Source organism: Delphinapterus leucas, unplaced genomic scaffold (genome assembly GCF_059928025.1).
Source record: "Delphinapterus leucas isolate spDelLeu-1000000601 "Yukka" unplaced genomic scaffold, BTC_Dleu_Yukka2 spDelLeu_asBTCV2_sq25, whole genome shotgun sequence".
NCBI classification, from domain to species: domain Eukaryota; kingdom Metazoa; phylum Chordata; class Mammalia; order Artiodactyla; family Monodontidae; genus Delphinapterus; species Delphinapterus leucas.
In genome coordinates, this window is record NW_028322234.1 from 7052206 (window position 1) to 7066592 (window position 14387).

The 14387-nt window shown below is 46.5% G+C and overlaps 1 protein-coding gene across 1 annotated transcript in view; it reads left to right on the forward strand.

Annotated features, from left to right (window-relative positions):
• MAP1S (microtubule associated protein 1S) overlaps positions 1-9137 on the forward strand; it is a 32887-nt gene extending 23750 nt beyond the window's left edge. Inside the window, exons 6-7 of the mRNA XM_022558555.3 lie at positions 600-835; positions 1799-9137. Coding sequence (XP_022414263.2) covers positions 600-835; positions 1799-1954 — 392 coding nt within the window. The 3' untranslated portion in view covers positions 1955-9137. The remainder of the gene's footprint in view (positions 1-599; positions 836-1798) is intronic.
• The last annotated feature ends 5250 nt before the right edge of the window (positions 9138-14387 follow it).

Sequence of the window (14387 nt, forward strand, 5' to 3'; positions counted from 1 at the left end):
ATGGCGGCCTTGTCCCCCTTGCACGGGCTTTGGGTTCAGGGCATGGACAAGGCCCTGAGAGCAGCTGCCCCAGCTCCATCCAGGCTGCCCAGCCTGCATCACCCTCTCTCAGCTCTCCTTCCTACACCCACTCTGGCTCCCTGTCAACCTTGAGGGCAGGGATTTTTGTTTGTTTTGGTCACTGCCATGTCCCCAGGGGGCGGTGCCCAGGAGAGTTTGATAAATGCCCGATTGGCTCCCCTTGAGTAACTAAACAGGTGGATGCTGCTGAGAATTCCAAGTACTGCTGCTTTAGGAACTCAAGCTCTAAAACCCCCTCTTCCAGGGAGCCCTCCCTGGCTGCCCCCTCCCTCAGGCCCTGGGGATGTCTGTGTCCAGGGACTGGCCAGGGAGTGTCCAGGCACTGAGGGGTTGGCTGGGGTGTTTGCAGGACAAGCCAGGGAGAGCTTGTCAACCATAAAACGGAGATCAGGCTTCCTGCCAGGGAGGGAGCCACTCAGAGAGGTGCAGGTGGAGCTGGGAGCCTTGTCCCGGGCCCTGGGTCTCAGCCCCTCCCTGTCCCCAGAGCTCACGACTGACCCCATCCCTCTTACCCACAGGGTCAGCTGGCAGTCGGCCAGGAGGGTCACTGGCCCCGCCGAGCTCCCCCGTCTACCTCGACCTGGCCTACTTGCCCAGTGGGGGCAGTGCCCGCCTGGTGGACAAGGAGTTCTTCCGGAGGGTGCGTGCGCTCTGCTACGTCATCAGTGGCCAGGACCAGCACAAGGAAGAGGGCATGCGGGCTGTCTTGGATGCGCTTCTGGCTGGCAAGCAGCTGTGGGACCGTGACCTCCAGGTGCGTGACGACCCGGGTGTGAGACAGTCTCGATGACAGCAAATGTCACTGGGACATTGCCCAAGCTCTTGCCACTGAGCAGGGTCAGCGCTTCCCGGTGTCTTCCTGCTGAGCCCACCCTGTCCTGTGAGGTTGGTGTGACCTTCACCTGCATCCAAGGAGGGAGTGGGGCTCAGAGAGACTAAGCCATGTCCCCAAGGCCATGCGGCAATGAGGTCAGATGCAGGAGTGCCACCCAGCTCTCGGGACTCTGTTCCTGTTACATCCACTTCCCTGTCTGCAGCAAACCTGGGTGAGGTCGCAGGGTGGGGCTGGTTTGATCACCTCGCCTGACCCCTGGCACTGAACCTCCGTAATGTTATGAGAATCAGCCAGGAGGAATAGGTGAGATGTGTGGTGTCTACACAGCTAAGAACGTTGAGAATTGACCCTGAGGGCTGGGGTTGTCCCCACGGGAAGCCTTGAAATAGAACCTTGAAGGGTGAGGCGAATTTGGATAGAAGGAGCCTCCAGGTACCTGGCCGCCCACTCAGCCTGTGAGTGAGCTGACACCCAGCCTTGCACGCAGCTTACGGAGCAGCTGCGAGGGAGCGTCCCGGGCAGACGGCACAGCGTGGGCGAAGGCCAGTGGCGGGAGCAAGCTTAGTGTATTCAGGGAGCTGGAGGGAGGCCTGGGCAAGAGAACAGGGGGAGATGGCAGCGGTGGGGGTGGGCGGGAAGCATGGAGAAGAATTCGCAGAAGAGTGGTCCGGTCTCCTGGGTTGTGAAAGGGTCCTTTGGGTGCCGTGAGAAGGAGAAGGGACTTCGGGGACAGGCCGGCCGCCGGCTGCAGACATCCAGGCGAGAGGTAATGGAGGCGGAGACAAACACGGTCAGAGAAGAGGGGCCTCAGATGCCTTGGGGCTGGGCCGGGAGGGCAGAGGGCGCTCCCCCTCACCGTTGGTCCATCTGTCCCACCCACAGGTGACCCTGATCCCCACCTTCGATTCGGTGGCGATGCACGAGTGGTATGAGGAGACGCACGCCCGGCACCAGGCGCTGGGCATCACGGTGCTGGGCAGCAACAGCACTGTGTCCATGCAGGACGAGGCCTTCCCCGCCTGCAAGGTGGAGTTCTAGCCCCGCCCCCAGCACCACCCCCCGCCCCAAGTCCGCCGCCGTCCTGAGGTGCACCTGTGTCAGAAATAAAACAGGTACTCCGCGCGGCTGTGGCCTCAGTTCCTTCTGGCGGCAGGAGATTTGGCAGGACTCCGCGCAGTCATTGCTGCCATGTGGGTCCCCAGTTCTGGGGGGAGACAGCTTCTGTGGAGTTCCCAGTAGCCTCCAGGTCAGGCATGCTCTGGCTTCCGTGTCACAGATGGGAAAACCCAGGCCCAAGGGCGACAGTGCCTCTCAGGTGATGACCCCTGGCCAGTGGAGCTCGCTGCTGACCATGGCCCTCCAGCGGCCGTGAGGGCCCCGTTCTATAGACGGGAAAGGCAGCTGCCAGACCCCGGCCACACAAACCATTTAGTGGCCTAGCAGAGATCTGAACCCCAGTCTCTGTGCTCCAAAGCCATTAAATAAAAGTTGCCCTCTGTTCCTAGGGATAATTGGCACTCATGGCAGGAAAGTCTCACTCTACAGCAAGGTCTTAAAAGGTAATCTGAGGGAATTCTCTGGTGGTCCGGTGGTTAGGACTCAGTGCTCTCACCGATGTGGCCTGGGCTCAATTGCTCGTCAGGAAACTAAGATCCCACAAGCCACTTGGCTTGGCCAAAAAAAAAAAAAAAAAAAAAAGCAATCTGAAACTTAAAAGCTACAAAACATCAATCTCCTGATGAAGCCCCTCCCTGATCTCTCTATTCTGCATGTACAGAAACACCTAGATAAGTGTTTTCAATAAGATACCATCTGCACTGGGTTGAATGGTGACCTTAAAAAACTTATGACCAAGTCCCAACCCCTCAATACCTACCCCCCTTTTCCCGCGAGGAGAGACTTCTTAGTGCAGGGTCTCAAGATAGGTTACTGTTTATACATGAGGTCGTATCACCCTGATTTTTCATCTTGGCCAAACTGTTGAGTACATACAGGTGCTGCCTCCTTGTTCTCATTTCATTTCTTTCCAGGGAGATTTTCTTATATTTATTTTTAATTAGCTGGTTCACTTTTTTTTTATTAGACATTTGTCTTTTTCTCATTCATATATCATAATTCCTTTTTTTTAAAATAGGAACAACAAACTTGTTAAAAATTTTAATTGTAAACAAAAACACGTAACACAGGGACTTCCCTGGTGGTCCAGTGGTAAAGAATCTGCCTTACAATGCAGGGGATGCAGGTTCAATCCCTTTTCAAGGAACTAAGATCCCACATGCCGTGGGGCAACTAAGCCTGTGCGCCACAACTACTGAGCTCACATGCCTCAACTAGAAAGCCTGGTACCACAAACTACAGAACCCATGCGCTCTGGAGCCCGTGCACCACAACTAGAGAAGAGAAAACCTGCTGCCACAACTGGAGAGAAGCCCGTGCACCGCAACAAGAGGTCCCGCGTGCCACAACTAAGACCTGATGAGGCCAAAAATAAATTAAATAAATAAATAATAAATCTTTTTTTTTAATCCTCAAGAAAATAAAAAAAACACATGCATAACATAAAATTTACCATCTTAACAATTAATAAACTTTTGCATTGTACATTTTTTTCCAAATTTACCTTTCAGTTTTGTTTATGAGTAGTTTTGCTGTAAACATTTTGTTTTTATGATTTTCAAACCACATTCTTTAAATGTCTCTCTTTTGTGCTTTAGAGGCCCTTCCACAGTTGGCACAAATTCTGCCAGGGTTTTTTATTTCTGTTTATTTTTACCCACCTAGGACTTATTTTGGGATGAAGAGAGAGGTAAGGATTGCCCCAACCTGGGCAATTCGATTGTTCAATGCTATGTACAGATTTTGAAACACTCCTTCCTCCCTGAAAAAGATCCCATGTGTGTCGTTGTTTGTTTCTAAATCTGTTCTAATCCATTGCCAACTTTTCTGGCCATCTCCTTGTTTTCGTTGGTATAGCTTTGTGTGCCTTAATAGCTCACCAGGCAGGTTCTTTCTCCTTAATCTTACTTTTTTCCTTCACAAAAAATTGTTTTTGCATTCTGATTCTTCTTGGAGTTCTAGAATCTCCACGGAGGGGGCCCAAACACGTGCATAAGAAGCACTGTCAACTTCTGCTTCTGACCAGATATTGGGCTAGAGTCCCAATAAAAACAACTAAAATTGCTGGGTAAAAATAAGTTAAGTCTTGATTAACATAATGTAAGAGTTAAGTCTTGATTAACATAATGTAAGTCTTAACTTAACTAAGTCTTAATTTCTGGTTGCTCAGGAAACCATAATTCAAAGAGACATGAAATGCTCATGAAACTGCAGAACACTGTCAGGTGAAATGTGTAATGATTATGGCCAGTGCTTCTTTTTAAAACATTTTATTTATTTATTTGGCTGCGCCAGACCTTAGTCGCGGCACGCAGGATCTTTAGTTGCGGCATGTGGGACCTAGTTCCCTGACTAGGGATTGAACCTGGGCCCCCTGCATTGGAGCATGAAGTCTTAGCCACTGGACCACCAGGGAAGTCCCTAGGCCAGTGCTTCTTAAACTGAGAGCCACACAACACATTCTTCAGCATTTTTGAGTTCTGTAGGAGAATTTTTAGTTTTTAATTAGATGCTAATTTAAAAGTTAATACAAGCATATTTCAAATTATCTGATACACTTATTGTCAGTTGAGGAGACAGGCTGAAAAACTGCACTGACAAACAGATCAGAAGAGGGCTCCGTATTTATGATTGCATTTGTGCTGAGGGATCTACCAAAGAGTTTAGTTTTAAATGTGTCGGTAAGAATGTCCAGCCCTACTACACGTCCTGATGTCAAGAAGGTAACACTTATCCCACAACTACTATTACACAACTCTTATTAGTTTCAAATACAGGAAAAAAATTTCACTCTTCTTTTTTACAGTGATAATTTGCAACTGAGAACCATTTTCATAGAATAAAATGTTGATTTCTTATTTAGTGACTACGATACTATCATTTGACAATGGTACATAAAAGACCCGTACTCAGAAAACTATAAGATACTGATGAAAGAAATCACAGATGACACAAACAGATGGAGAGATATACCACGTTCTTGGATTGGAAGAATCAATATTGTGAAAATGACTATACTACCCAAAGCAATCTACAGATTCAGTGCAATCCCTATCAAATTACCAATGGCATTTTTTTACAAAACTAGAACAAAAGATCTTAAAATTTGTATGGAGACACTAAGGACCCCGAGTAGCCAAAGCAGTCTTGAGGGGAAAAAACGGAGCTGGAGGAATCAGACTCTCTGACTTCAGACTATACTACAAAGTTACAGTCATCAAGACAATATGGTACTGGCACAAAAACAGAAATATGGATCAATGGAACAGGATAGAAAGCCCAGAGATAAACCCATGCACCTATAGTCAACTAATCTGTGACAAAGGAGGCAAGGATATACAATGGAGAAAAGACAGTCTCTTCAATAAGTGGTGCTGGGAAAACTGGACAGCTACATGTAAAAGAATGAAATTAGAACACTCCCTAACACCATACAAAAATAAACTCAAAATGGATTAAAGACCTAAGTGTAAGACCAGACACTATAAAACTCTTAGAGGAAAACATAGGAAAAACACTGACATAAATCACAGCAAGATCCTTTTTCACCCACCTCCTGGAGTAATGGAAACAATCCCAAAAATAAACAAATGGGACCTAATGAAACTAAAAATGTTTGCACAGCAAAGGAGACTATAAACAAAATGGAAAGACAACCCTCAGAATGGGAGAAAATATTTGCAAATGAATCAATGGACAAAGGATTAATCTCCAAAATATATAAACAGCTCATGCAGCTCAATATTAAAAAAACAAAAAGCCCAATCAAAAAATGGGCAGAAGAACTAAATAGACATTTCTCCAAAGAAGACATACAGATGGCCAGGAGGCACATGAAAAGCTGCTCAACATCACTAATTATTAGAGAAATGAAATCAAAGCTAAATGAGGTATCACCTCACACAGGTTAGAATGGGCATCATCAGAAAATCTACAAACAACAAATGCTGGAGAGGGTGTGGAGAAAAGGGAACCCTCTTGCACTGTTGGTGGGAATGTAAATTGATACAGCCACTATGGAGAATAGTATGGAGGTCCCTTAAAAGTCTAAAAAGAGAACTACCATACGACTTAGCAATCCCACTACTGGGCACATACCCTGAGAAAACCATAATTCAAAAAGAGTCATGTACCACAATGTTCATTGAAGCTCTATTTACAATAGCCAGGACATGGAAGCAACCTGTCCATCGACAGATGAATGGGTAAAGAAGATGTGGCACATATATTCAATGGAATATTACTCAGCTGTAAAAAGGAATGAAATTGGGTCATTTGTAGAGACGTGGGTGGACATAGAGACTGTCATACACAGTGAAGTAAGTCAGAAAGGGAAAAACAAATATTGTATATTAACGCATATATGTGGAATCTAGAAAAACGGTACAGATGAACAACTTTGCAAGGCAGAAATAGAGACACAGATGTAGAGAACAAACATATGGACACCAAGGGGGGAAAGTGGGAGGGGGTGGTGGTGGGATGAACTGGGAGATTGTGATTGACATACATACATTAATATGTATAAAATAGATAACTAATAAGAACCTGCTGTATAAAAAACAAATAAAATTTAAAAAAGGGAGACATGTACCACAATGTTCACTGCAGCACTATTTACAATAGCCAGGACATGGAAGCAACCTGAGTGTCCATCGACAGATGAATGGATGAAGGAGATGTGGTACATATATACAATGGAATATTACTCAGCCATAAAAAGAAACAAAATTGAGTTATTGGTAGTGAGGTGGATGGACCTAGAGTCTGTCATACAGAGTGAAGTAAGTCAGAGAAAAATAAATACCATATGCTAACATATATGTGGAATCTAAAAGAAAAGTGTGGGGGTGGTTCTGAAGAACCTAGGGGCAGGACAGGAATAAAGACGCAGATGTAGAAAATGGACTTGAGGACACGGGGAGGGGGAAGGGTAAGCTGAGACGAAGTGAGAGAGTGGCATTGACATATATACACTACCAAACGTAAAATAGATAGCTAGTGGGAAGCAGCCGCATAGCACAGGGAGATCCGCTCGGTGCTTTGTGACCACCTAGAGGAGTGGGATAGGGAGGGTGGGAGGGAGACACAAGAGAGAGGGGATATGGGGATATATGTATAAATATAGCTGATTCACTTTGTTATACAGCAGAAACTAGCACCACATTGTAAAGCAATTATACTCCGGTAAAGATGCTTAAAAAAATGCCTTTCTTAAGATTTATAGATTTTAAATAAATACTTATTGAACACATTAAAAAAAAAAGTCCAGGATGGTGGTGACCCTGGGGGCCTACTGGCAGAAACTTCAACCCCAGTCTTAAAGAATCACCCCAGTCACATCCCAGGAAATTAGAGCCAGAATCAAAACTCACACCCTATCAATGCCAGCAGCAAAGACCTGGTATCTTTAATCCTGGTGTCTTTGCTGTGTTTAATCTTAAAAAGTGAACAAAGAGCAAGAGAGAGTAATATCTGTAGAAGAACCAAATAGAACTAAGAGAAATTAAAAAGCAAATAATCGGGTCAACAGTGGATTTGAGATAGCTGAAGAGAAAATTGGTGAACTAGAAGATGGAACTGAATGAATTTCCCAAACATGGGAAGAGAAAAAGATTAAGAGACAGAGGAGAGAGAGCAGAGGCAAACTCTGAAGGGGATAATGGTGGAGAATTGTCTAGAACTGATGAAAAGTCATCAATTCACCCGTATTCAGAAAGCCAACAAAATCCCAAGCAGGATATATAAAAAGACAATTGACAGTGCAGGAAACCAAAGTCAACAAGAAAACAGACCAAGAGCCGGCTCCTCAGCCCCACAACGTGAAACTCAGGACACAGTGGGGCACCATCTAAATTGCTAATAGAAAATAGCAAGAAGTTCTCACGCAACAGAAACATCTTTGGGTGAGAGAAATGAATACCCTCATTGAAAGAAATTCTGAGGGAATATTTTTTCAGGCAGAAAGAAAATGATCCAGGTGGAAATGCTGACTTGCAGAAGGAAACAGCAAAAAAGCAGGAAAAACATTGGTGCAGCTAAAGAAACATCACCATCATTAACAAGAATTAGAATGTCCAATATGTAGGATTAAAAACTAAATGAAATTTAGGCAAAAATGGCCACTAATAAGAGCTGATTGGAGTAAGGTTTTTAAATCTTTGTATTGTTTGAGGGGAGAGTAACATATTGCTTAGCTGAGCAGAGTAGCAATATTAATAGTTACAGTAAATACTAGGAGAATAGAACTAGTCTATAAATTCCAAATTAGTAGAGGGGGAAAAATTAGAATGAAGAAGAAATAATCCAAAACAAGCCTTCCATAGGGAAGGAGGTACAAATAGCACAAAATAAGATAATGGAAATACATAAACATTTTCCAGTAATTAAAATAAATGCAAATGGACAAAAACCTCCAGTTAAAAGACAAGATTTTTTAGACTGTATTTTTTTTAATTCGTTTTATGCTATTTACAAGAAACATCTCAACATGAAGGTGCTGACTATTTACAATAACCAGGACATGGAAGCAACCTAAATGTCCATCAACAGATGAATGGATAAAGAAGATGTGGCACATATGTACCGCGGAATATTACTCAGCCATAAAAAGGAACAAAGTTGAGTCATTTGTAGTGAGATGGATGGACCTAGAATCTGTCATACAGAGTGAAGTAAGTCAGAAAGAGAAAAACAAATACCGTATGCTAACGCATATATATGGGATTTTAAAAAGCGGTACTGGTGAACCTAGTGGCAGGGCAGGAATAAAGACGCAGACATAAAGAATGGACTTGAGGGCACGGGGAGGGAAGGGGAAGCTGGGATGAAGTGAGCGAGTAGCACGGACATATATACGCTACCAAATGTAAAATGGATGGCTAGTGGGAAGCAGCCGCATAGCACAGGGAGATCAGCTTGGTGCTTTGTACGACCTAGAGGGATGGGATGGGGGGGGGCGGGAGGCTCAAGAGGGAGGGGATATGGGGGTATATGTATACGTATAGCCGATTCACTTTGTTGTACAGTAGAAACTAACACAACATTGTAAAGCATTTATACTCCAATAAAGATGTGAAAAATAAATAAATAATAAATAAATAAACATGAAGGTGCTGAAACTTTGAAACTAAAGGATGGAAAAAAATAAACCTGGCAAATACTAAAGAAAAAATTAAAGCTGATATACCCATACTAATAAAGTTATATGTTTGGTATAGTACTAGAAATAAGGACGATCATATCAAAACTTTTAATTCACCAAGAAGATGTAACAGTTCCAAACTTGTATGCACCTGATAACAGGGCTTCAAAATAAAGTGAAGAACCACTGGAGGGAATAAGTTTATCTTAAAAAAAAAAATCTATTAATAGGTTTTCTAACATTGATCCATCCTTACATTCCTAGAAAGAACTCCACTCTGATTTTTATTTTAATAAGTTGTGTATGTGTTGTGGGGAGAGGGGGGTCTGGACTTTTGCACTCAACACTTGGTGGACCTTTCCCTGCCCTTCAGATTTCTGCTGGTGCTGTGTTTCTCATCACCCTCATTTAGCAGCCCAGCATGATGGAACTTCCACCATCTAGAACATCAGGTGGCAAGACGGGAAAGGGACATGGCAAATCAGGCACCAGCTCCTAAGGGTTTCCACCATGCCACTTCCACTCTCCTTTCATTGGCCAAAGCAAGTGACATGACTCTGCCTAATTCAGAAGCTGAAAGGTATACTCCTCCCTTGTACGTGGAAGGAGGAGAATCAGAAATAGTGGTGAAAATCAATGAATAACCACTGACACGTCCCCCCAAAGAGAGAGTTTTGTCCTGGCAGGAGGTTGGCAAGCTCATTCTGTAAAAAAACAACAACAAAAAAAAAACACAGATGATTTTTTTTTGGTGTTGTGGGCCATAGAGTCTGTCCAGACCTTAACTCTGCTGAACAAATGGAAAGAAATGGCTGAATTCCAATAACACCTTATTTACGGAAAGAACCCAGTGGGCTGGATTTGGCTTATGGGCTGTGGTTTGCCAACTCCTGGTCTAGGGCGTTAACTCTGACTCTTTCCCATCTGCCTCCTAGAACAATTTGGGGCCTGGAGTTCCCCTCCCGCTCTTTCTCTCTTCTCTCTTTCTCTTTCCTCTCTGTGCCTCTCTTCTTCCTCTCGCCCAGTCCCTCCTGACAGCTGTCTGGCCCAGCCTCTGCGGAGCATGCGCTAAAAATATCCCGTCAGTAGCCGAAACACCTGGGGACCCTGGAGCATGCGGCGGGAGCCAGATGTGCGATCTTGACCTGGGCACCCACTCTCTGCGCTGCCTGCTCGTCGGCAGCCCCTCCCCGATACTCACCCAGAGCCCGATCCGCAACCGCCCCCTGATTTCTCTGTGTTGCTTCAACATCCACATCCTGCCTCCCCAGGCCCTTGCACCCGCGGTGTCCACTCCCTGGAATGCCACCATCCAGCCATTCATCAGTCAGCACATACTGGATGCTGCCCTCGCGGGGCAAACAGTGTCAAGTAGGGGAGTCAGACACATAGGTGGGGACAACAACCCACAATGAAGGGTGTGGTGGGTGGCACGGGGCGCCAGAGGAGCCCCCCAGGCCTGGGGGTCGGGGAAAGCTTCCTGAGGATACAAAGGATTAAGCCAATGTTAGGGAATGACAGAGAGCATGGCTGGCGGAGGGACCCGCAGAGGCAGAGGCTGGGTCTTTTAGAGGAACCGAGAGGAGACAGAAAATTGAAGCTCCCGGAACACTGGCAGGCCGGGGGCGGTGCCGGCCCTACAGCTGCGTGGACACCCCACCGAGCAGTTGGGACTTCCCCTTCAAAGGACTGGGAGTCAGGGAGAGGGGTCCAAGCTGGGGAGCTGTGAGCATGCCAGGGTTGGCACTTGGAGTTGGTAGAGGTTCCCAAGGGGACAGAGATGGGACTGGGGGGACCGGGTCCCTCGTGGGGCGTGGCCAGGGCACTTTTCTGGAAAGATGTGGACTCTTTGAAGGCCACGACGGAGGAGGAAGGGGTAGCCTTTCTCTGAAAGAGCAACGCAAAACCTCTATATCTTCCAAACCCCACCTGCTAGGGGCCCTTCTCCAGGACGCCCTCCCTGTTCTTCTTCTGGTCCCCACCTCTAGCCCAGGCCCTTCTCTGGCTCTTCCTGACCCACTCCCTTTAAAATGCTACCCTATCCACCAGTGAGTCACCCTCTTGTGCTACCTTCTGGTCTGTAAGCTGGGTTGCTGCTGGGACAGGACAAGGTCGGCACCCGCCTACACAGTATGTGCCGTTCCCCTCCCTGCACATAGTAGGTGCTCAGGAAATGTTGGTTGTGTCCCAGCTTGGCATCACTGGGAATGTGACCTTGGAAACGTTACTTAACCTCTCTGGACCCCACCGACCCCCCACCCCACACACAATCTCAGAAAATTGGCCTGAACCTCCAGGGGCTGTATTGGAGGTGACTGGACACCTGAGTTTCCTTCCCCAACCCCAGACGGGCCTGTTCTGCATCCTATCTTCCCCATCCTCACAGCGTCTTTTGGGATCCAAGGTCAGGACAGGTGAGAGCTTAGGCATCAGTGCACCTGGGTCAAGCCCTGCCTCTGACATGTCTTCACTCTCTGACTTCAGAGAGTAGTCTCTTGCCCACCAGCCTTGGTCCCTTCACCTGTAAAACAAGAATCAAAGCCCCCTTCCCAAACTTGCCCCTGGCCCAGTCTTGAGAGAGGCTTGTATGGGGGTATGAATGCAGTTCAGCCCCCACCTGGCTGGTGTGGGTGGTGCCGGGCCCCCATGGATCTCCCAGCTTCTGGCACGGAGGGCGCCAAGCCTAACACAATGCCCCAGCCCTGGGCGTTATCACTGGGCTGAAAGGAAGCCAGACCAGAGCTTCCATGCAGGAACTGAGAGCTAAGTTACCAGTCAGATGGGGAACTGGGAAGAGAGCACTCCAGCTGGAGGGAACAGCTGGAGGGAGCAGCAGGTGCAAAGGCCCTGAAGTGGGACTGATGGTGGTGGGACTGCCGCAAGGGACGCGTGGCCAGACTGGGCTGGCCTGGAGGGCTTGGTGGGGGGGCGGGGGGGGCGGGGGTCTTTACTGAGGGTGCTGGGCACTCAGGAAGGGTTTGGAGCTGGAGAGGCAGGCGATCAGTTTCTGTTTGAAAACCCCTCTGTGGGTACAAGTTAACATCCTGAAGCCACTATACCTGTGCCCCTGAATGGAATAATTAAGCGAACGGAGAGCGGTTGGTGGGAGCCAGGTTTCTCACCACTGGAGTGGGAGGTTACAGACAGGCAAGGGAGGAGGCTAGGAGGATCCATTTGGTAATGGATCAGGTGTAGACATATCTGTATGAACTCATGTTTAACTTAATATAGATACAGTTACATATGGAAATATTTACAGATCTGTGTATCTGTAAATATACAGGTTAGTATACAAACATATATGTATATATGTATACAGGTTAGTATACAAACATATATGTCCTTGCTCTGTCAGCCGCCTAGAAGCAACTACACCCCAGTAGTGATGAGCAAACCTACTACCCAGATCTTGGTTTCTAACAGTATTCTCCAATGAAAGACACCAGGGCTGCTCCTTGGAGAAAAGCTGATTCTAGGACTGGGGCAGGAAATATACCAGATGAGCTTGGAGCATTTTGTAGTGACAACATAAGGGAAGTGCTAAAAAAAAACAAACCAAGGATGCGATGGATGGGGGCATGTCAAAGGGACATGAGAGCCAACTGAATGAGCTTCCGGGGGCCAAAGCTGGAAGAATTTGAGTAGGAAAATCAATAAAGTAGTATTGGATTATAACCCAAAATGTAGAATAAATATCCATGAGTCCGGACTGATATGAATGATTGAATAGATAAATAAATGGGGAGAAGAGACATATTTCCCATCAGAGGAATTCCAAATAATTTTTGCCCTCGAGGTGGGGGAGAGTGAATACTTATCCCTTAGGTGTGGGCTGTAAATAGTGACTTCCTTCCAAAGGGTACAGCAGGGAAAGGGGGAAGAGACTAAGTTGGCAGTGGAGACACCTGACAGATGCTACCTCAGCCGGCTGATCTCAACATCAGAGTGAAAATTCACGTTGATGGCATGTGCCCCGGAAGTTTCACCTCTGTGATCCTCCCCAAACCCATCCCCCCAGTCTAACCCAGAGAAAAACATCAGACAGATACCAATTGTGGCAAGCATATTATGGCATACAAATGTATCAAATCCACATGTTGTACACATGAAGTTTATACAATGTTATATGTCAAATATAGTTCAACTTAAAAAAATTTTTTTAAATCCTGATTGAGGGGCATCCTACAAAACACCTGACTAGTTCTCAAAACTGTCAAGGTCATCAATACCAAGAAATTCTGAGAAACTACTTAGCCCAGAGGAGCCTGAGAGATATGATGACATGATGATCCCTAACAGGATCCTGGGACAGAAAAAGGACATTAGGGGAAACTGAGGAAATCTGAATCATGTATGTATTTTAGTTAATAATAATGTCTCAATATTGGTTCACTAATTGTGAAAAATGTACCATATTAATGTAAGATGTTAATAACAGAGGAAATTGGGTGTAGGACACACAGGAACTCTCTGTATTAGCTTCACAATAATGCTGTAAATCAAAAACTGCTCTAAAATTTAAAGTTTATTAAGAAAAAAACCCTATAGTTGCCATGGGGAACAGGGATTGTCGGGGGAAGAGGTGGAGGCAACAAGAGGCCCAAGTAGAAGCCCAGGCAGCAACCAGGCTGGAGATGACTGGGCCCAGGCCACTGCAGGGTACAGGAAAGTTAGCAAATTGGGGGTGTTTCAGAGACACAGGGCCAGCAGGACCAGTGTGGATGATGAAGGGAAGAGAAGGCTCTCAGGATCTCCCAGGCCTCTGGCCAGCCTCCTGAGTGGCCTTTCTAAGCTGGGGAGGCTGGTGGAGGAGCAGGCCTGTGGGCAGGCAGATCAACCAGGAGTGGAGGTTTGAATGGAGGACCGGCAGGTGCTGTGTAAATCTCATTTTATGAGGACTCACTTGAGGGCGACCGGACCCTTTCAGACTTGTGACATGACAACATTCTTAAGGATGGCTCTCCCCACCGCTGGGACCAGATCCTGAGGCTGCCCTTATAAGGCTGTGGACTTGCTCTGTGGCCTGCAGGAGCCTTCTCTGAGCCTCAGTTTCCCCATCTGTAAAATGAGGATCAATAATGTCCCGCTCACAGGCTTGTAGAGGGAATCAAATGAGTCCTTCTCAATGCTTGGCACACATTGGGAGCTCAATAAACTATAGTCACCCTTCCCACCCAATCTCAGGTGAAAGGAGCGGGACCTGTCGCTTTA